The 23,044-nt window shown below is 39.5% G+C and overlaps 1 protein-coding gene across 2 annotated transcripts in view; it reads left to right on the top strand.

Moving 5' to 3' along the window:
- Positions 1–22,131, top strand: part of THSD4 (thrombospondin type 1 domain containing 4) — a 292,380-nt gene extending 270,249 nt beyond the window's left edge. For both annotated transcript variants that reach the window (XM_086471614.1, XM_086471615.1), the window contains 7 exons: positions 2,382–2,511; positions 4,264–4,468; positions 6,896–7,069; positions 16,429–16,602; positions 18,412–18,591; positions 20,454–20,598; positions 21,989–22,131. In XM_086471614.1, the coding sequence (XP_086327740.1) occupies positions 2,382–2,511; positions 4,264–4,468; positions 6,896–7,069; positions 16,429–16,602; positions 18,412–18,591; positions 20,454–20,598; positions 21,989–22,131 (1,151 nt within the window). The remainder of the gene's footprint in view (positions 1–2,381; positions 2,512–4,263; positions 4,469–6,895; positions 7,070–16,428; positions 16,603–18,411; positions 18,592–20,453; positions 20,599–21,988) is intronic.
- The last annotated feature ends 913 nt before the right edge of the window (positions 22,132–23,044 follow it).

The following is a 23,044-nucleotide window of genomic DNA, read 5'->3' as shown; positions in this document are numbered from 1 at the left end:
GAATTCTTTGGCATGCTTTATCCTTCCATTTGGCACCTCCAGCTTTGTCAGATACACTCCCAGTGCTTTTTGTGTCTTTGTCAACAGTTTTCTGATCTTTATGGAAAGGTTTCACAGGGATTCCATCAGCCATATCTTTGCCTCATTGGATGTTGCTGGAACAGTAATAATGTGACTTCAGAAAACTGAGGTTTTCGTAGGGGGGAAATGGGAAGGAAGAGGGATGGAAAAGGACTGGTAATGAGTGAGCTTTTGGGATGTGATGGATACACTACTTTGAGCTTGCCAGGTTAATGTTTGCTGTAAGACATTCACAATGACCGCAGATTCAATAATGCATAGCACAAATAAATATTTGGAATAAGGTTTTTTTGATAGTAAAAATGAAATATTTTGTACTATATGTAGCCATCACCATACCTAAACAACAGTAGAGCTTTGAAATAAAGATGTACCAGTGAGGGAACTCAGCTGACTGCCACCAGTTCATATCCACTAAGAACATTTACTTTGTCATTAGTCTGAGAGGACACTTGGCGAATTTGGCTCAAGGCCAGATGAGTGTCCATGTTATAGCTACAGATAGCACTTCGAAAGTACGGCAATGTTGATACCAGTCAAAATTGCTTCCCAGTATAGTGAGAAAACTTTTTTGATTGGAGAAATTACTGCTTAAGTGTTAGAGCTAAAATACAGCCTATAAAAGACAGAAGACTTTGAAGTCAGCCTTTTTGTGGAGAAAAGGAAGGAATGTAAACCAGAATTATTTTGGTTGGCATTTAAATACACTATGTGTCTTTAGTACAAGTCATAAGGGCAGAATCCATAATTGCACCTGATTATTGTTTAGCAGCAATCAGTGTGTATCACCTGCTGAGTGTCTGGATTATCATATATGTGGTGAATTTTAGTTTCCAAATGAGGTAATTTATAATGCAGTTGCAGGAGCACATCAGGGTTCCTTTACATCATAGAAATCTTGGTTGCATTTCCTGTGGACCTTATGGACACTTGAACATAGTTCTTGCCATTTCTTCAGCGATTTAGTAGCTATTGGCAGTGGTATTAATGAAATCTGAGTCAAAATGATAGCAAAATTGTAGGAAAAGAAAATCCAAAGGATATCTTTCAGTGTCCTATACAGCTTAAATTTACTTCGTGAAATTTAATAAGAGAACTGTCAAAAATTAGCATCTCTTTTCCCATTATTTGGAGAATGTGTGTGTTCTTATCAAGTTAAATTCAAAAGAAAAGCATCTCTGTACTCCTTTGGGATCACCTGCCCTTTCTTACACCTCTTGTACTTGTATGTCTTGTATGTCTTAGTTTGGTTAGGAGCTCCTTGCTTATCCATGCAGGCCTCCTGCCACTTTTGCTTGATTTCCTACTTGTTGAGGCAGGCCTTTCTTGAGCTTGGAGGAGGTGATCTCTGAGTATCAACCAACTCTCCTCGACCCCTTTTCTCTCTAGGTCTTTATCCCATGGGATTCTTCCAAACAGATCTCTGAAGAGGTCTGGGTCTGCTCTTCTGAATTTCAGGGTTGTGGTCCTGCTTTTTGCCCTGCTCACTCCTCTTAGAATCCTGAACTCCACCATTTCATAGTCAGTGCAGCCAAAGCTGTCCCTGATTTTCACATCCCTGACTTGTTCTTCCTCGTTTTTATGTATCAGGTCTAGCAGAGCACCTTTCCTGGTTGGCTCCTTGATCACCTGTGTCAGGCAACTTGTTAACGTACTCCCAACTTTTTACTTACGGAATACAAGTAGGCACATTAGCACCTTGCTTTTTGGCATCATTTTGGTAGTCAATTTGCAATAGTAATAGAAGTGGAGTTCTGTCTTTCTGCTCTAGCATGAAAATTTAAAGACTGAGCATTGAATCTGGAGAATTTTTAGTGAGTCTGTAGTCTACAGTAATGTTTAAGCTGTAAGCTTTATCTTAGGAATCTTTTCAAAACCAGCTAAAGTGGATAATACTCTCCTGTTTACTCACCATGTAACTCTAAAGTAAGAAGGCTAGATTTTTCCTCCTCTCACGCCTGTGTTCTGGCAGCTTGGCTGTATTTTTTTTAATTGCCTGAATACTTAATGTTTGTACTCTCTGCACTATGAAGATCTCATGAAGACCAAGAAGCATGTTTTCTCAGCCTTTCCTACAATGCCATGCTATACTTTCTATATACTGAGGACTTCCCTTAATACTCCAGTGTAAAACAGTATAGCATTCAGCTCTCGCTTACATTTGGAAATTTTGGATAAAATCTTAGTCTGTATTTCTTGTTGTTAAGTTAAGCTTTTCCTTTCTGCATCTGTGTTGGATGCTACTGTTATGATTGCGGAGTCTTTTGCAATGCATCACGTAATTTTCTTCTTCATTTCAGGGTCACAGTACCCAGTTTTCCACTGTGTCAACAGAATCACTCACGAGGAGGTATCTGAGAGTTACTGTGACAGCAGCACCAAACCCATTCCAGAAGAGGAGGCCTGCAACCTCTTCCCGTGTCCAGCTTTGTAAGATACTACAATTTAAGTCAAGTGAAATAAGCCAATGTCACTGAGGTTTTGCATGTGAAAGAGGCTATTCTAACTAGGAAACCAGTTTGAACTTCTAAGTACTACGCACTTGTGTCGTGAAGTGTAGTGGATATTTTTTCCTTAGCTGTTGGTGGCCTTCTTCCCCTTCACAGGGAGCAGGAGCATTCAGAGAAGACAAAAGGGAAGTTGGCAACAAGTGAGTGTAGTAATTTCTCAAAATTTGTGTGGTTGTTCAGGCATGCACACTCTACGTGGTCTCTCTATGGGTACATTTTTTTCCAGTGACAGGCTTCTGCATATACCTGTCTAAGGAAGAGCCTCTGCAGGTTGGATCACTCCACATTGGACCAGTGTGCTGAAGTACCCCCCTGTTTCTTCTGTGGTGTCATATTTAACGATGAGGCCGATAGTGCTCACTACAGCCCCCTCACAAACATCACCTCTCTTTCCTGGAATTCATAATCATAGAATGCATTGGGCTGGAAGGGACCCCCACAGGTCATCTAGTCCTCTTCAGCTCAAAGACTGGCTTCTGACGTGGCAGTCATTGTTCCCAGCGCACTACACAACAAGCTCAGGTGCGATTTCCTTCTGAAAAGACACTTGCCGTCAGGAGGCTGTGACTCACAATTGGCTAAGCAACCTCTTTCAAATAGTAAATTAAAAAAAAAAAAACAGTGAATACACCCAGGGTGTACACCAAGCAGAGAAAGGGTTAAACCCAGTTGCCGTTATAGCAATTTTATTTCACGTCAACAGCTGTTTTTTCCATCTTTCTGGTGGTTACATTCTTCAGGTCTCTTCTGAGCAACAAGTGGCCCCTCCTTCTCTCACAAAGTTTCTAATGGTGAAAGTGCTGTCACAGTGTTAGAGATGCCTTACGAGCAATTTCCTAGTGCATATTTAGATACTCACAAACTTCTGAAGCCATTTACTTGGAGATGTCTTCTCTCACCAAGCATTTTTCCCACCTTTTTCTTTCTAACAACTCATATTAATTCAGCTTTATTTGTTTACACAGGATAATATCAAGAATATAAACAAAGACGTGCAAATAGTTATTAAAAAGAATAGAGATTTTGCTTACTTTCCACAAGAGTTCCAAAATAAAATGTGTGAACAGTTCAAATGCTTTCCTTATTTGTGCATGTCTTCATGCTTGAAATGAAAACTGAAAGGCAAAAAATTACATGTTTATACAAAAGTGATTAAATAAATACAGTGAAATCTTGGAATGAGAAGAATATATCTAGGGATATTTTCCATCTCTAAAATTAAATGTATTTATTCATTGCTTATTCAGTTTTACTGGTGAATGAATGTCTGGATGCGTTACATGATTTTTGTGGCACTGTCCTTTCTTAGAGCCTTTGCTTCAGAAAAATACAACACATCTTAAACTTTTGGGAAGTGTCATTAGAGCAGTGATAGATATTATAGATAGATTCTTTAAAAAAGCTAACAGCTTTTGGTGGTTTAATTAATGTTTGTGATATGTCTTGTAACCACGAGTAGTGCAATCTGTATGCATTATCAACCACTACGGGTAGGTTGGTAACGAGTTTATAAGACTGTCTTCACAAAGGATTACGTTACACAGGCAGAGGCTTCAGTGTTATTTTGTAAGATTCCGTACCAGCATCAGAATCATATCATTTGAGCTCTGTTAAGAATAGTATCAGAGAAACCTTCACTGAGAGAACACGTCCTCTTTTTTTTTTCCTTCAGCTGGGATATAGGGGAGTGGTCTGAGTGCAGTAAAACATGCGGCCTTGGTATGCAGCATCGGCAGATCTTATGCCGGCAGATGTATGCCAATCGTACCTTGACAGTTCAGCAGTACCGCTGCCATCACCTGGAGAAGCCAGAGACGACCAGCACTTGCCAGCTGAAGATCTGCAGTGAATGGCAGATTAGGACAGAGTGGACTTCAGTAAGTGCAATTGATTCGTGTGGGGCATAAAACCTCAGAAAAGAATAAAGTTTCTTCCAGGTATCACTAATCAAACATGCAGACTTTTTTTTGTTTAAAACAGGGAAATGGAATGTGAAAAGCCTTGGACATTTGTGAATCTTAGTTCAAGAAACCCCTGCTTGATTATGACCATTAAAGTTTACTGTTCGTAACCAGAAAGGAGCTGAAAACGAGTGATTGAATAGTACAAAACACGCAGATGTGTGGGTACAGAGGATTTCTGAGCAGTGCTCTTTTTTAAATACTATGTGAAGTATTTAAAACTGGGAGAGTCCTGACAGGTTTGCCTGTGGCGGCAAACTTACTGCTTTTTCTCACAGCATGTCGAGTTTAGTTCCAGGAGTTATTTAAACTTAGGTATGTATCAAGGATAGAGTCAGTAGTTGCTGTTACTGCAGTTGGTTTGAGGCTATGCCAAGCCTTTCAGATAAACGTGCACAGTACAGTTTGGAGCTTTAATTTCTGTGTTGCTTACAAAAGGTTCAGCCAACCTTACAACCACCCTAGATACTTTCATGGCCATCGTGTGAAAGACAAAAATAACCCGATCTACATATTAGGTGTAGTGATAAACAAATCTCTTTCAGTTACCCATGAAACAAAGCAGAAAAAATTCAGAGTTGCTGAATTATGTGGGTTTTCCTTTCTACAGAGGTGCTTCCTTGCTCCTAATCCCCCCAGCAGCACACCGTGTGCGTGGGCTAGCTGCACAGGCAGTAGCAGCACGGCTTCCCACCCACTCAGTCACAGCAGGCTAAGGAGTCACACGTCAGACTTCGTGTGCCTTTATTGGGGGTCTTCCCCCCCCGGTAAAGCCTATGTGACTTAACTCCCTCAGTCGCTCTGTTTCTAAGGCTGAGGGTGGCACTGTTAACTTCCTAGTCATGAAGTAGTTCTGATAGGATATATTCCTGATAAAAAAATTAGAAATACCTAGACAGACAAATGTAAAGATATGTTGGTTTTAATTCATTACTCATGATGAATTAAAATCCATCTAGAGTTAAAGGACAGTAAAATTTCTATTACAGGTAAAGGTTTTAGTATCTTGTTGTGTTGATGATGAGAAAGGGGAGCTGGTTTTGTGTGGTGTTGCATTTTGAGAAGTATTTTAGTGACAGAGTCTTTAGAGGTTTACTGCATATGGTGAATCAAGCAAAACAAATGCTTTAGAAAATGTGGCTCGTTGAATATAAGTGTGATTCTAATAAAATTCTGTGATTAATTTCTTCTTGGAAGTAAAATTAAAATTCTTGTCGTGAGCAAGGTTCATCATAAAGAAAGAAGCAATTGAGTTTGCAAACTGGTTTCAGTAGAAGTTTGTGTTTGTGCTTACTGAAGTACAGTTAGGTTTTCACTTTGGAGACAGGTCTGTGATCTTAACAGTAAGCCCATCTTAAGATTTTAATGTGCTTACCGTTTTTTCTCACAAACAAATGTCAAAAACTTTGTTCTAAATCTGATTAGAAAAAATGGCATTGTGGTAATTTTAAGTTTGGAGTGAGCAGACTTGACTTCGAGAGTAACCCCCTTTATGACATAAGGAACGGGGTATTTGGTTTTGTTAGTGTTTTGCTGTCTGATTTCACACATCTAGTTTGGGTTTTGGCAGTGTTCTAAAGTGAACAGTTGAAGAGATAGCTGCAGTCTGAAGATGGAGCCTGTGAGGTGTCTTGCTGTAGGGTGTATATTTTACGGGATAAATGACTTGGACATCTAAATATAGTAGATATGATTAAGCATTCAAAAGCAAGGAAAAACCATGAGGCTGCCTTTGGAAGCTCTGCTAGGTACCCTTGTGTGCAGGTGCTGCAGTCTAATCTTCAGATGCCCAGAGATTTTCCCCTTAATTCTAGGGTGTTTACAGGACCCATCAAAACATTTCATGTGTACACAGCAGAACATTATGTTCCCAACTTGCTTCATGATCTGGACGCTTCGCATCGTCAGGCAGAGATATCAAAAGCTGCCAAGTGTTCTCTGAGGTTGAAGAAGGTGGCCTTTACTTGTAAGAGGGATTCAGAAGTTGTGTTTCTTTGCATTTCTCTTGCTTCATATCTGCTTATAGGTCAAGATCAAAATGATGCAGGAAATGCCAGCCTGCTATTCAAATACCAGCTGTTGATTTTGATAAGGTGCAGCATGGCCTGGTGAAGATAGGGTTTAATTTTATGTTTTCCGAAGATACCTGCATAGTGTGCTGTAGAATACCAGAGACGGAGAATATGATTTAAAACTACTAATGCGTTTTTATTCCCTATTCCTAGCAATCTAGATTAGTCCTGTATTTCTTGGCAGAAATGAATGAGCTGTACGTTCCCAGCTCCCTGATAAACCACTGCAGTTCTTGCATAGAGTCCTGATGCAGCGTCCCTTTTGTTACAGTGTTCAGTGCCTTGTGGAGTGGGGCAGAGGACCCGAGACGTGAAATGTGTCAGCAACCTTGGAGACGTTGTTGACGATGAGGAGTGTAACATGAAGCTGCGGCCAAATGATATTGAGAACTGCGACATGGGTCCCTGTGCTAAGAGCTGGTTCCTTTCAGAGTGGAGTGACAGGGTAAGGCTTCTCATTGTCTTTGCGCTGCCAAATCTTCTAAAACAACTTCGCTGCACCAGAATTAAAAAAATACGCACCTGTGCAGACATAGAAGGAGCGATCTTATTTTCCATGTTTATCCTTGATCTGTCAAACAGGCAAGACCAAACAAAATAATAATGATCCCAAGGGCATCTTGAGTTTGTGTTAGATACAAGAAAGCATGGAAAGGGCACGCGTGTGGGTACATGGCCAAACATCTGGATTTAGAATTGGCTGTGTTGGACTTCCCAAAATATTGAGTGTGCTGAGATTTATTATTCGGCTTGCTTAGCCCCGAGTCTCAAGATTCACTCGAAAAGTTTCCCTCCTGTTTTTTAAGGGATGGAGGTTTGAGGCCTGATGTGTGGGCCATAAAACAATTGTCCTATAGCTGTGAAAAGAGGGGAACAACTTCATAAACTCATAAAAAAGGCAAGGCTGATCCAGTCAGGCGTTTGTACTTTGTGAACATGGATGTGTTTTTTAATTCCAGTGGGTTAGATTCTCTGCAGGAAAGCAATAAAAACAGTGGTGATTGGGCTCAGAGTTGTTGTTCAGTTGTTTTTATTAAAAGGCTTACAAATGTGGGCTAAGAAAAGCCTGGTATTTTGGTCCCTCTTGTGAACGCTTGCCTATCAATTTCCTCTGAAGACAAATGGACCCTTCCGTCTGTAGAGTCCTGATTGCATCTCGCTTTTCTTTGACTGGTTGTTTTGGCAGGCAAATAATACAATTTTCCATTGGAGCTGTAAGATTACATTCATAACTTCATTTTGTGGTAGTATCTCTGAAAGCTAGGAATGTTTTAGATGCAGAGAAGGAGGACAGGTACCTGGATGTCACATCATTTTAAAAAGGCTGATCAGACTCTTGCTGCAATTAAAGGCCTGCAAAATTTTCAGCTTCCAGACAACTCAGATTTTATAAAGAAAAAATAAATGATACACTAATAAATCTTTGCTGTTGTCATTCATACTTTTTTTTCAGTTGTTACCCACTCAGTGTTCACTTTTGCATAGCATGGTCAGGAAGTTACCACGTAAAGTATAGTTATTGGTGTAAATGGCAAAGTTTTTGCTGAAGGGGAAATGGCAGTGCCTTTTATTTTATTTTTCTAGCTTGTAGAGCTGTTCTTTGTACAGTGCTATTACAGTGATGTTTTTCAAGTAAGAGACCCTCAAAGATGTCTTTCTAGAAAAAGCTGGCCCAGCTGCTATCAGCTCGTGCAGTTCCACTGCATAAAGCACATACCTTCCAGTGGAGACTTAGCTTCAATGCTTCCTTCATTATTCTATACTGATATTTTGTCCTCTGCAGAGTTAAAAGTAGGTTTTGTAGCTGAAGGTTATGACTGTAGAATGTTATTATGCTTATTTATACGTATTAAATGAGACATAACAGTAAAGCAGGTAATGTGGAAAATGTTGGAGTTTTTTCTTACCACAAACATTTTAGGATCAGAGAGTAAAGAATGGATTTTGTTACCTTCTCTGCTTACATAAGTGTACAAATTAATTTCTTCCAAATGCTTGCTACTGTAGTTGGCATTATTCACCACCACTTCTGCCAGCAGTGGGTTTGGAGTTTGATTCACAGAGAATGGAAGGAACAGCTTATTTCAGGAGAAAAGCGGATTTGAGCTAGAATGTGTAGAATCTTCTAATGTGACCTTGCGACGTGGATGTTCAGAGATGCCTAGTGACAGTGGTTCCAGTGGCAGTCAGTGGAATGTAGGAGTAGTCAGTAGCTTTGCAAAGTCAGGCCTTTGGCCATTAGCTTTCCGATTGTGCCTTTCAAGGGTTGCTTTTTAGGATCAGAAGTCTCTTTCTTCATAGAGGAGTGTGTTTCTGTTGAAAGACAAGAGGAGAATTCTGTCCTGGAATGGAAATGGGCATTCCCAGGCCTATGGACTTTGCGTGTGTTGTTTCCCCAGTTCTTTAAAAAACACTTTAAGCCAAGCCACACCTCAGCAATAAGCGTAGCTCAGCGATGGGCAGCCACTAATGGTTCAGATAAGCAGCCAAAAGTTCAAATGCTTAAAGAAAGCTTGTTCAAACCCCTTGAGTCCACAAAACTGTGGTGGAAATCTCACCAGAACAGACCTTCTTTGTGAGATTTATTACATGCCTGCTTCAAGTCCCGGCTGGAAATACCACAGAACAGTCTTTCCCATTGTATTTTGACATTTCAGCTGTGTCTAGAAATAAGAGGTAAAAGAACCTATCATAACTTTTGAGACCGTTGGAACTTTGAAATGGTTGAGTTCAGACTTGGTTACAGCCATAGTAGAAGGCCTGGCCTGTACTGTTCTGAACCCATTTTGCAAATGTTTAACGTGTGCTGTTGCACACGCAGCAAGTGGACATTTCCAGAGGCCTGTCAGAGATCAGTTAGGCACTTACTTTCTCTTTCAGCAAGGAATATATCAAACGTCCATGTCCGGATTTATGCGATGCACGGGGCATTACAGTATAGGCTTGGCTAATTAGCAAAATGTCAAGAAAAGGCACACTAACATAAAAATTACAATTGTCTTTGCTGGACAACAGGATTTGATAACTGTGATAGATATTTGTGCAGAATTTCACAAGGGTATTCTTTAACACAGGGAGAGAAAGAGATGAATAGTCACATCTGAGTTTTAAGAAAAGGATAGGATCTAATTTAGGATTGGTGCAAAGATTTTGAGTTTTCTTATTTTACTGAAACCTTGCAAAGTTTTAATTGATGCAAAATCATGCTAGCTACCTTCAGCTTCATTAATAGTTTCTGTGGTTCTGAATTGGAAGACTTTATCATTAGATTTTCCTAAATGTAACTTCTGCAATACAACATATGTGCCCTTAAAAACCTGCAGAGTACATCCAGAGTTGTGTGTAGGAGCCACGGTCTCCTTCCCAGGGTGAGCTGGATGTAGCTTTACTCTGTAAATAACACTTGGCTGACTTCTCGCCATGTTCTCCCCTCTTGTTTTCCCACAACATACATTTATGTATTTTATGGCCCACCTGTTTCCCCACATGGCATTGACCTTCTTGGATTCAGTTTCCACACAGACTGATTCTTTATACATATAATTAATCTTAAATAATTAGAAAACCCTCTCTGTTCCTAAAACAATACAGTTTTTGCTTTGAGTTATTTTGATAAACAGGCATCAGCGTCCACTGTACGTACGTTACACACACACACTTTTACCTGCAAAGCTTATGAGTCTCGTGGCTACCATGTGCACACTGGTGGAACACGTAAAGGAAGGAAGGAAGGAAGGAAAGCAATTCATCCTTAAGAAACAAACCCTCATTTTCTGAGAAGTATGTGCTCTGTTATTTGTCTTTGAAGTGGACTGAAACACCATATTCTGAAATCCCCCAGGCTCAATCTTGAGAGAAATTTTTACCCATTTCAATGGAAAAGATTACAGGCTAAAAGTCTTCAGCAACAAAGTGAGACTCATCTTACTTTGTATGTGCCTGTCTACATTTATTGCTCTATCTTGTGTAAAAATAAGAGAATTAGCTTAAATTTCATGGCTTTGTCTTCTACATGATCTTTAAACCCTTTTGATTATAGTGAATCTGGATAAACTTTTGTGTTATTTTCACTCACATTTGTAGAAGGATGGCTTCCTGTCTCAATTCTCTTAGGATGTTACAGTGTGTTAAAACGGCAGAGTTCCACCAATCTGCATCCATTAATCAGCAGGGTAAAGCTAGTGAACCCTACTGAACTTAGCAACAGAATTGGATTGACAGGAGCAGATGAGTTTCTTGCAAACATTTCACATGACTGATTCTTTGACAGCTCTAATTGCTGGAAAGTTTACTTCTGCTATGGGTCAGAAGCAGGAAACTGCATTCTCCTGATTTACAGCAATGGGAGACTCACCAGTGCTTCCTTCCAGGCTAACTGGAGCATTCCCCTCTCGCATTTTTGTTTATTCCTCATTGCCATCTCCTCTGTTCGTTTGTTTCCCATTTTGTGTTTTGAGCATACTTAGAAAAGAAGCCAAAATACAAACAACTGTGAGATGTTAATGAGATTCTGAGGCCAAAATAAAATCTTGGGAAGAAAGAAAAAATGCTGCACATCAGAGAACAAAATCAAAACAGATCAAACACATGGCTCTGGATTCACTCTTCATTAAAAGAAGTAAGAGCAATGCTTCTGTAGTGTCTTCCATTAGAGACCTGCAGTATGCTTCGTAAAAGTCAGCGCTTGATTCCTTACGATCCTAAAGCATTACCTAACAGGAACACGTGGGTTTGTTGACCAGTCAAATCTAGAACCACCAATCAATATTGTAGCTCACACTCTTCTTTCACTGTTTTTTATTTAAATCTGGACAGCTCACATAAAATCTCCTGGATCCTGGAAAAAAAAAAAAAAAAAAAAAAAAAAGAGAAAGGAAAAGAGAGCACCATGGAGCTTGTGCAGGCGTTTTGTTATTTTTGATGATCACTGTTTATTTGTTTTCAGTATAAAATGCAAAATAAAATACCCCTTTCTATTGATTTCATATGGAAATAGAAGCTTTGCATTGTATAAATACGTCAGTCACTTCATTATTTGGAATGAAACATATAACCAGGAGAGTTTCGAGGGAGACATTGATAGAAGGGTGGCCAAGACCTACAGACATTTCTGTTTTTCTTTCTAGAACTGATCTCTCTTTGCCACAGTTCAGCTGCTTTAGATGAAAAGCAGCATATGGAAGTCTGCACGGCAGGGAGAAACCTTGCCAGCTAAGCATCCCTGTTAGGTCAGCAGGGCAGGCTCAGCGGTGGCAGAGGGGGGCAAAAGAGAGTCCGGATCATCAGGCAGGATCATGGTGATGAGGCAGATCCAAGGTCAAGCTGGGGAATCAGTGCACAGCTCAGGTGGCAGTACCCAGGGCTGGACACAGCCCAGCGATGCTGGGGCAGGGCCGTGGTAACAAGGCAGGGGCAGGGGCAGGCTGGGAAGGGAGCCCAAGGGCGAGGGATCGGTGAGGCCCGTGCCCAGGCTGTGGCTGGGGACAGGCATGTCGCTGGTGGAGCTCAGGCAGGGACTGAGGGATCAGGGCTGAGGATAAATGGAGACCCCGGGCCATGGGCAGGGGTGTGGGGGGATGCCCCCAGTGAGGCAGGTCAGAGCCAGGTCTGCATGTGGGCGCACTCAGGCCCTGAGAAGTCCTTACAGCTCTCAAGGCAAGTGATAGTTATTGTATGAGACAGAGTAGTGAAGAAGTCTGGTCCCTGATGTTACTTCAGAGAGCGTTAGTAAGTAATAGGTAAGTACCAACAGTGTTACCACCTGCATACAAGGAAACAGTGCGTATGTAAAAGCAATCATGATCCAGCTGAAATGCCCAAAAATTCTAAGACCATATTTCAAAACTTTTGTTACCTCGGAAGAACACCATGGACTAAATACAGAGACAGTTTGACTTCTGCTCCAGCATCTGCTGCATGCATAAATGCACTCTAAAGGGCAATTATTTAAATCCAGATATCAGACAGTGTGTTGGCAATACGTAAGGATATTTCTGACTACAGCCCTCCTTTTACCTCCCCCCTCTTTTTTCTTTTTTTTTTTTTTTTTTTTTTTTTTTGAGAAATCAAGGCTGCTCTCAACTCTTTCTGTCCTTTGAAAATCTGTCCCTGCTCTTGGAACTGCGGCAGAAGTGAGCTTCTGAAATACAATTCTTAGTTTATTATTGGAAAAACAAAGGTTACATAATCCTTCCAAAATCCCTTCTGAAAGGGTTTTTCTCAGAGTAGGTCAAATAAGGCTAAGGAGTTTCATAAATGCATTTCGAACGCAGATCTTTATTTTTTGCAGTAGTGTAACATCAGGAGGATGATTCATAACAAGAATTTACTGTCTTGCAGGGAATAATTAAGATGCTGAAGGTTAAAGTGTGGTAGACAGAAATCCTGCACAAATGGGGTTTTACTGGAACTCAATCGGTTGTTATTTAAAAATCTAATTAAGGCTAGCAATGATGCTGAGACCTGGGTGAAAGGACTCTCGAGTTCTGGGAGATTTCCTGCTGCCTCTTTCTTGTGGTCTGTTGCCCCATTTGAGGGTAATGAGTAGGGCTGGCACATTAGGGAAAGGGAACTGGCACTGGTCTGGTAGAGGGCTTTTTTGCTTTACCATGCCCTGTGGCTGTGACAAAAATTCAGGCTTCTGCTTGCAGTTTTCCAAGTTTGCAGGAACTAGCCTTATTTTCCGGGACTGCTGTTACAGCTGTTTTCTGAGAGCTATCAGAGCACTAGATTAGGGATGGGTTTTTATTTTTAGTTTTTAAGGGGATTGGAAAGCTTCTGAAACTGAACTCACGAGGGAAGGACCTTAGGAAGAGAAGGCAGACTCCTTAAAACTAGGGAGGGTGTTCCACAGACTAAGGTTTCTGAGGAATTTCTGCCAATGGAAACAAGACAGTGAAACGAAATACCTTTTAAGAATAGGATCAGCATATAGAAGGTGCAGCTTGTGAAAGGCCCTCATGTCATACAGTGCTAGGTTATGGCCGTTACTGTGTATTAACGCAACAAAGCAATGGCACAAAATTCAAAATAGTGGGTGTGTCAGTTGTGAAAACCAAAGGGAGAGGATTCATTATCCAAACACTCCATCCTCCCTGCCTTGGGCTTTGGAAAGCACGGCTTTCACATGGAATATTTTTACCGAAAGGAAGAAAAAACCATGAAAAACCAAATACTTAACACAGAAACATTCAGGTGTAAGTTTGCTTTGTAAATCCTTTGAGGGTTGTTAATCTATAGTAAAATGTTGCAGGAGAGGGTGGGACAACCTTATACCTCCCCATTTGGTATTTCCTTTGTTATTTGATATATAAGCCTAGTTCATGCATAATCATTTAAAACTGTAAGACTATGGAGGTTTGCTGGATGACTTTATAGAGGAAACTTGTTCCCAGCTCTGGTTTGCGAAGCAGAAAAGCAAATTAGATTGTCCAATGAAAATTACTCAGAAAAGTAGTTCCAGAGTATATGCGTAGTCCTCTGTGCATAATGTAATTGAACATACTGGCCGAGGAGAAAATATGAACATCCAAACCATTTATTTCTGTACAGCGGGTCTGAAAGGTGGCCATTCTGGGAGGCTCAGCTGAACAGTTAGTTTACCTAGGAGTGGACTGTTTGAAATGGTTTCGTTTAGTTTTAGTTTACATAAACGGGAAAATGTTCACTACTAGCACAATTTACATCACGCTTGTGTTTTCAAGATTTTGCCAATTTACTCTGAAAAGACCTCCTTAGCCATCAGCTCTGGTTTGCTGAGGAGGTAAGTGTATCTGTGTGAAAGTGGAAAATTTTGTTGTGCACCACCAACAAAAAAGGTTTGTTATGTGACTTATGGCATCATTTAAGAGAAGCTTAATTATTCCATCTTGCAGATGGAGGAAGAAAGCATTCCGAATTTTTTCCTATTTCTGTGGAGTATATAAGCATCTCTTTAAATTATGAATTTCTATTTATTACAAAATTATATTTTGTTTGTTAAAAAAATGATTGAAGCACTTTTTTAGGGATTGCATTTCAGTACAGCTTTGCCCTTCTAGTTGAACACTTGTGAAAGAAACCACCTTGCTGATAGGAAAAATGTTTTTCTGTACTATATCTGCGCCAAAAATGTAACACGACTGCCTGTTTCACAGCAATAACCAGTATTGTTGGGTGCAAGTGAGTGAAGAGTCGTTTGCAACCAATTGTACATTCAGTCACTGGTCTCTCTCCTGAGAAAATGAATGACTGTATTGGTTAATCCCATTATTAACAGTGGTGCTATCATGGCATCTGCTGTTCTGTGGCTGAACTCCGGGATGTGAACCCTTACATTATTGTCAATGGGAGCCAAATCAAGCTATTGGTCAACTCTGTCTCTCATTACCAGTTCTCTGAATCATTCTTACTTTTATTCAATAAAATTCGAAAAAATGTTCCAGTACAGAGTTACATTCGTTCACAAGGAATGCAGTGTTCAGTGTGGAAGTAATACACAGTTTCTCTTAACTAATTTTATTGTATGGTAAAAATAAAATCTGAAATGTCAATCAAAGGTATCTTTTTCTCCCATATACTCCATACTTATTTGTGGTTTTCTTTGCATGTGTAATATAATTGTTTGTAATTGTTTAAATTCAGTGTATACATACCTTTCAGTGAGCTGCACATGGTTTTTTCTTTATTTTAATGGTCTAGACATGAAATGCCAAATGCATTTTAAAAGAAGAAGAAAGGAAGGAAAGATTAAGAAAGAATTATGCAATAAAAACACAGTCTAACACAAGAATTTATTATTTCCTTGGCACGTTTCTGGTTTTTAAATGTCAATAGTTTGATGCTTCCCACCACTGTGGAACATTGGAGACTTTCCCGCTGAAGTAGATGAATCGCCAAACTGTAAGGGCATAAATGGAATTTGTCCCGCGTGATTTATGGATGACATGCATACTATCTCCAAATATATGACATAGGAATCTGCATATCACTCCTTACTAAGAGCTTTCAGAATTTAGCAGTGCAAAGTTGAGAATGGTGAATGTTAGTTACTGGGAAGTCATATCATTAGGAAGCAACATCGAATTTACGTGAACTTCTACAGCCACCTCTTCTGCTAAAACTAATTAGCAACTTACAATTGAAACAGCTTGGGCAATAATTAGCGGTAGTTACAGTTATTTGCTGAGGATTTACCTGAATCTTTTGAAACCACCTGTCAAAAAATGTTATATTTGTCTATTTTATTGTGCTCTCATACTCTGTCAACTTGTTCTACGGAGAAGTTGCAGGTTGCGCTCTGCAGCCATTTTACTGCCAGTGCCACAGCCCTCAGCATCGTCCTAGCTTCGTCCTTTTAACCACTCTAAGAGTCCACCTGGCTGAGAGCTTGAATGGTCAGAGGAGAAACTTGTAGACCAATCCAAAGGCTGAAGTATGACTGCTGTCTGAAAAGCTGCTCAATGAATTTATCCCTTTTCGGATCTATTAACTGGTATGCAAAAAGATGAATAAAACGAAAACTGAAAGAATTTACAGACAGCAGTAAGGAAGGAAAAGCAAGAAAGCAAATAAAAAGCTATAAAAAATAGATTTCTTTCTTCCCTAGTCCTTCAGTTTCTTCCATTTGTGACTGTAAAGGGCAGGTATTACTTGTGGTGTATTTAAACATATGAAACTGTAAGATGGTTTGCTACAGCTGAATTCCGAGTAAAAATAATCGACTTGGCATAAACTCATTTAATTTTCACGCCTGTTGCTTCTCCTTATTTCATTGTGCAGTCTGGAGGACGGACTGGTGAACATGTTCTGTCCTTTGCTCCCCAGTGCTCTGCGGAATGTGGTGACGGAGTCCGTACGCGTTCAGTGGTTTGTATGACGAACCACGTCAGCAGTTTGCCCCTGGAAGGCTGTGGCAATAACAGACCCTCTGAAACAACTCCCTGCAATCATGAGCCCTGCGCTGGTAAAGTGGAGTGGTTTGCTGGGGGCTGGACACAGGTAAGCTCTGTATCTCACACACGTATTTGCTTTCTGCTGGTATTTTGATTTTAAAAATGTACTTTTGTGCCTTGGAGATGTATGCCGTAAGGTGTTTCTACATCTCTGTGGAATATTTGGGGTTGTTTTTTCTGTATTTTGCTGAGTTGATGTTCAATACTTTTCAGCACGTCCTGTTTTTTCGCTTTGATGAAAGTTTCTGTCCTTCACGATTTCCTGTTCTTTTAAGTTAATTAACTTCCCTTCTTTGCATGAGATTGAAGTGTTTGATGCATACCAAAGTCTTTGCTGTATGTTATCTGAAAGAAATGTCTGACATCTATTCTACGGGCCAAAACCTGACTTCTGAATACCAAAATGAAAGCAGACAGTCAGTAGACCAGAGCAGGAGCCCTTCGGTAGATGACCTTCTGTACTGTGCTCTGCTAGCGCTAAGGCTGAACGTTAAGATACTGTCTTTTGGAGGAACCACTAAGAGAGGGCAGCGACAGAGCTGTTCACTGGTAAAGGAAGTCCAGTCACATTATTACCTGTACAATTTATTTGGGTGTGTTCAGCTCAAGGTTTTCATTCAGCTCAAGGTTTGTGTGGGTATCTGGCAAAGGGATCATAAATTCCACCCAAAATATTAAAAAAAAAATCCCCACTTTTAATAACATTTAATTGGTTTAGGCTAGAAAAAGCCTTTGAAAGTCATAGCCCTTTACGCAATATAGAAACCAATACGTTGCTGGAATCATCTTCTAAAAATCTTTTTACAGCTGCCAGGAACAGTACTGTGTGCATGTGTAACCTTTAACGGGCAGCAAGAGCTCACGTGAGTCAAATTTGCTTTTCACAACTGGAACCAGTACTGTATCGCATAGATCCTTGCAAACATGAGAAGAACACCCTGGCAGATCAAGGCGTTTTCTAAAAACCGCACAGAACGTGGGGATTTGTAAAGCTGTAAAACTGACCTTATGACCCTCAAAGGTTCGGTGCAGTGCACACAATCCTGCTTCAGCAAGAAGCAGTAACGCTGTTTATGCATCTCTCTCTGTTAGAAAAAGAAACACCAGTTTCCTTTTGTAGCTACAGGTAAAACTACACTTTTAGATTTGTGCAAAGGCACACTTACAGTCGGGTGTCGTCTTCTTCATAAAAATAATTAGACATACGTTTTGAGTCTGTGGTACCACGTAGAATAAACATGCAGAGAAGTATAATTCTAACTGCTGGAACCATTTTTAAGATTAAAAATTAAATATGTCATACCTGAGTTATGGGTAGTAGACTTAGAGTTAGTAGTCGCTCAATGAATTGAGTCATTACTGTGTCCTTCAGCATTTTCTTGTCCTAGTCCCTGACTGGGCCTGCTGGCTACTAGGTTAGAATTACATACAAATAATAATAATAATAATAATAACCCAAGGTTTATCTAGGCTACTGTTCTGGTTCTGAGAGATAAAAACCCTATGGCAGGAACTTAAGGAATACTTTACCCTTTTCCTTTCTCTTCAAGTCATATATATGCCAGCAATGGAAGGAAAGACACAGTTAAGTTCATTTTACTGAGGAAAGAAGGCAGAAAAGTAAGGAAATGGATTTTGGATGTTAGTGACTAGATATGTGTCCAAGAATAGGGAATAAGCAAAACTTTGCAAATTTTCCTGTTTGAATATTAATTTAAAATGCAGGTATGTGTGTGTAGGTGTGTGTGTTGGTTTATTTCAGAAACAACATGGAGAAACATGTTACTTTGGAAACACGTTGAAGGACATAAGTAGAATAGCAAATTCCACTACTTTTTTCTGTTCTCTGGTACAGTGCTCTACTGAATGTGGCAGTGGATCTCAACAGAGAGAAGTCATTTGTGTTAGGAAAACCGAAGGTAATTTCGACGTTTTGGACCCCTATGAGTGTTCATATTTGGAGAAGCCTCCCAGCCAGCAATCCTGCTACCTCAAACCCTGTGGGTCTAAGTGGTTTCATACAGAATGGAGCACAGTAAGTCTATCATGCTTTTCTGTGTCTAGTTTTGTTTCATACACGTTTTCCCGTGCATATTGAAAAGGAACACTGTTTGGATAAAACCGCGGGTCATGAAGTTGGCTTAATCTTGCACAGAGATGATACGGTAACTCTTAGTACCCAGCGGAGCTTAGGGAAGTTGGAAGTACCTGGATCAGATACTGCATAGTTGTCTTTTCATTACTGATCTCTTCCAAGAATCTTCCTGTTTTATAAAGTTGGTTTGCCCCTTAATGAGACTGTGTAGTGCACTAAGAAGTTCTTTTCAGACCTCTAGTTTCATTAAAATGAAGACACATTTAATAAAGAATGAGGGATGTATTCAGTTTTGAAGTCAGTTTTACCATAATATTTTACTGTATACCATATTTTACCATAATATTTTACTGTAAACTCTTCACTGTAATACTTCGAACTTTACTGAGAGCAAAGTTACTGTAGAGCTTGACGAGAAGTTTCCCCTGGAAGTGGACCAGCTACATTCACCAGTGCTGCAAAATTCTTTGGTTTCATCTATCTTTCCATCCTTTCCTATACCTGATGAAGCTTACTGCATTTTTACAAAAAATAACATTTTTTTCTCCTAAATAAAAATCAGAAAGCCCAAGGTCATCTTAGAATGAAAAGTGGTCTGAAAACTACTTAGATGACATCATGTCTAATGGAGTAACTTACACCCTTCCTCGAGCCTTAAATGAAATTCAGAATGACAGCTCTGAAATGTGGAAGCACCTCAGATGCCTTCAGTTTGAGTTCTCTTGGTCAGGAACCTTTGGAAATACCTCATCCACATGACATGAGAGAGAGAAATTATTTTGGTTTTCCATTTTACTAAATGCTAAATGTTGGACGTGGGAAAATTATAATAGTCTATACAGACATGTAACAAGTAGTTATATAAAAACCCACACTGTTGCCACAGGGCTGTATCTTTTCTAAAGTAAGGAAAGGTTGTACTTAAAGATGAAAGGGCAATTTACAAATATATTCTTGAGAGTACTTTTGTTAGTTTGCTACAATCTCTGATTTTATGATAGTGATAATTTGGTTTTGCAATGTTAGGAAAAGAAACAGTTATGCCAAAAAAGTCAGAAGGAAAACTTTCTTGCTAGTTTGGGGCTGTTAAGGTTTTAATCATTATAAATGACGCAGGTTTAATTAAGTTTGTGAGCATTTAGGTCAAACTGGACAGTGAGACAAATCTCAAAGACCTCGCTCAGGTGAAATTCTTGAAGTCAATAGGGGATTTGCTTGAGTATCGGCAGAAATGTGTAATAATTTGCTTTGAAAATACCGTGAGAAGCAAGTACAATAGTCTCTGGCTTCATAACAGGCTTCGAAGGAGCACAGAAATAGGCAATTAAAATTATTCCTGATTGTATGTAAATGGAGGCAAAAGGGCAGTGGAGGGCTGCCGTGCAGTCAAGGTAAAGTTCAATGCAGGAAGTTCTTAAAGTCAGAACTGTGAACACTGTGGGAAGGGTACATTTGGGAGATATGTACAAAGCAGCAGAGAAGAACAAGACTGATTAGAGAAACACGAAGGTAACTAATAAATTCAGAAGGGGAAGGGTTCTAGCACGCCTGCAGTTGCGCAGTGTCTGCCATGGTTACTCGTCCGGTTGTTGCCCCGGTGGTCAAAACTGTTTTCGAACCTTTCCATGAAATTGCACCTCTATGTTAAGGACTTTATAGTTAGAAAACAAAAACCAGCAGAAGTGGTGAAGTTAGTAAAAGGCTACCGCAATACCTGGGTCTGTCTTCAGGGTTCCCACTTTTATCTTTCTGTATTTGCACATCTCATATGGTCTTCATGAACTTCAGCTTTTGTGTTTTAGTGTTCCAAGTCCTGTGAAGGAGGATTTCGGGTTCGAGAGGTACGATGTCTCTCAGATGACATGACAGCCAGTACTCAGTGTGATCCACAGCTTAAACCTGAAGAAAAAGAACCATGTAACACACAAGATTGTATCCCTGAAATAGGTAAGGAAGAGGAAGCTTCCATTTTAACTATGGAACTCCATCTAGTGGAGAAAATATTTCATAATCTTGCAGAGGTTTTAGAGTATATTTTCCTTACCAAGTTCAGGGGTTTATTTTTACACAAAATACATCTCTTCTATGGTGTAAAAGTAGGTTTTAATTTCTGATTTCTAAAAGTGTTTTCCTTGTAACAAGTAAGCAACCGGTTTACTTTTAAGTTGATGAGAATGTGAGAAATCTGCTTCTGTGACAATGGTACATACAGAGTGTTTTTTATGCAGCCTCCTTGCATTCCCGAAGGTTTCTTTCAGTGGAGAGAACAAAAAAAGGATAATGTATGATATACCGTATTTGGTAACAGGTTCTCTAAGAACCAATAACATTACACTGAGATATTAAGGGCAATTAAGCAATTTTCTTTTATATATAGTAAATACACACATACACATAATTTGGCATTGGAATTACTCATTTCATACAGATTTGATTTTAACAGTAATGCGAATGACTAGGGAAAGGAAGATGCAAGTATTTAGAAACAGCTTTAACTCATGTTCTACAACAATTTTCAGTTGAGAATTATTCTTCAACATAATCGAAGATAACTAAAAAACCGGGTGTACCAATATTATTTTAAAAATTTAGGGTATTTGTGGTGTTGGTTGGTTTGTACAGAATTGCTCATTTTTACATCTGCTATTAGTGTTTTGTCATTCAGTCTTTTTCTTAACACCTCAGTTTCTGTAATCATATGAAAATCTTAATCGTCACTTAAAAAGTATTTCTAACCCTGTTGGTTGTAAATGAAAACTTCCAAACTGTAAACAGACCACAACCTAACAGCTTAGAAAAATGGGAAATGTTAGGAACACCTACTTTTGTCTTTTTTAATCTAGTTATTTTAAACCATTTGTAATATTTGTAAGGAGAGAGATGGTTTACTGTTTTCCAGTGCTTAGATTTGTCAGTACTTGAAAAAACCATTTGCAGATTCTGGTGCCATCTGTACACTGCCGCAGGAGACCAGTACCTGTGAACCTAACACTCAAGTGGACAGGTACCTAAGTGAAGAACACTAGAGACTTTCCTACCATCTTCATTCCAGACAAATTTTGTGGTTAAAAAACCGAGCAACAAAACCCCCCAAAGCTTTGTCCAACAGTATACATGGGGATAGGTACATTTCTTCCACAGTTTTATGTATCTTTATATAAAGTGAAGAAAATCCTGAATAATCTAACTTACTTCCCTAGGCAGCCTATTTTAACCTGACAATGGGCGTTTAAATACCGGTCCAAGGGATTTTACATGGTCACAAGAAAGGGGGTTGGATATTTGTTACGCTAATACTGTTTTCTTCAGTTTCTTCTCTCTTCCTTTTTCTCCACAGATGAGAACTGCAAAGATAATTACTACAATTGCAATGTGGTGGTTCAGGCCCGGCTCTGTGTCTACACCTATTACAAAACAGCCTGTTGTGCATCCTGTACACGTGTGGCAAACAGACAGTCAGGGTTCCTAGGACACAGATAACAAATGCTCTTCTGCTCAGAGCGGCAATGTTGGTCTTCGGACGGGATGAAGCTTGAACAGTGTTACTATTTTGACTACAGCAGGTTTTCGCTTCTTAGAGATGGCTTTTTATATTGCTGAGTACCAAGACTATGGTTAAATCTCACACCCTTTCAGTTACAGTTATTGTGCAGTTATCTTTTTTTAAAATGTTTGTTGTAAAACCATGATCTTTTTAAAGCATTAATATTTAATGATACTATTCTTTGCACCTGCTCATCAGATAATTATTTAAGGAACATACCAGCCTTAGTATTGTGAAATTAATGAAAACTAAATCAATCACAGGCACTTACTGGAGATATTTGACCAGTATGGATGCAGCTGCTGCATTGTTTTCTGAATGCTTACTCTTACTTGGTATTTTGGACTGCCTTAAATTAGATGACTAAATCAATGACACATGCACATGAGAAAAATTACTTCGCAAAGAACCAGACCCTTGAAAACCCATTTAGTTTCTTAGCATTCTAACGTATATTTTTAATTACTTCAGTCCATTCACAATAAATTAGAGTCACTGTTAAGCTCTCAGTTGTACTTTTAACTAACTTCCTGTCCTCAGGCAGCAAATATATATACACTTGACTGCCAAAAAGTGCCTTTATATTTAATTCATAAACTCTTGAAGTTACACTTTGCTCATTTGGTGTGGATTTTAAAATACATTACCTACCAGAGTGCCACTAGTGTCTAGCTCTTTAAGTCTTCAACGACTGCAGCTGTCAGTGAGACAGATTTACCAGAAAGGTAAAGAGCCTTTGCTGGTATAAAGAAGTGATTGTTGGCATTGGCGAGGTCTCTTTCCTGTAGGGCAGTTACTTTGGTGAACTGGTATCTTGCCTAATGTCTTGTCTCTGCACTATTGCTTAAC

This window comes from Leptosomus discolor, chromosome 11 (genome assembly GCF_034619465.1).
Source record: "Leptosomus discolor isolate bLepDis1 chromosome 11, bLepDis1.hap2, whole genome shotgun sequence".
NCBI lineage: Eukaryota > Metazoa > Chordata > Aves > Leptosomiformes > Leptosomidae > Leptosomus > Leptosomus discolor.
This window is presented reverse-complemented; position numbering and strand designations above follow the sequence as displayed.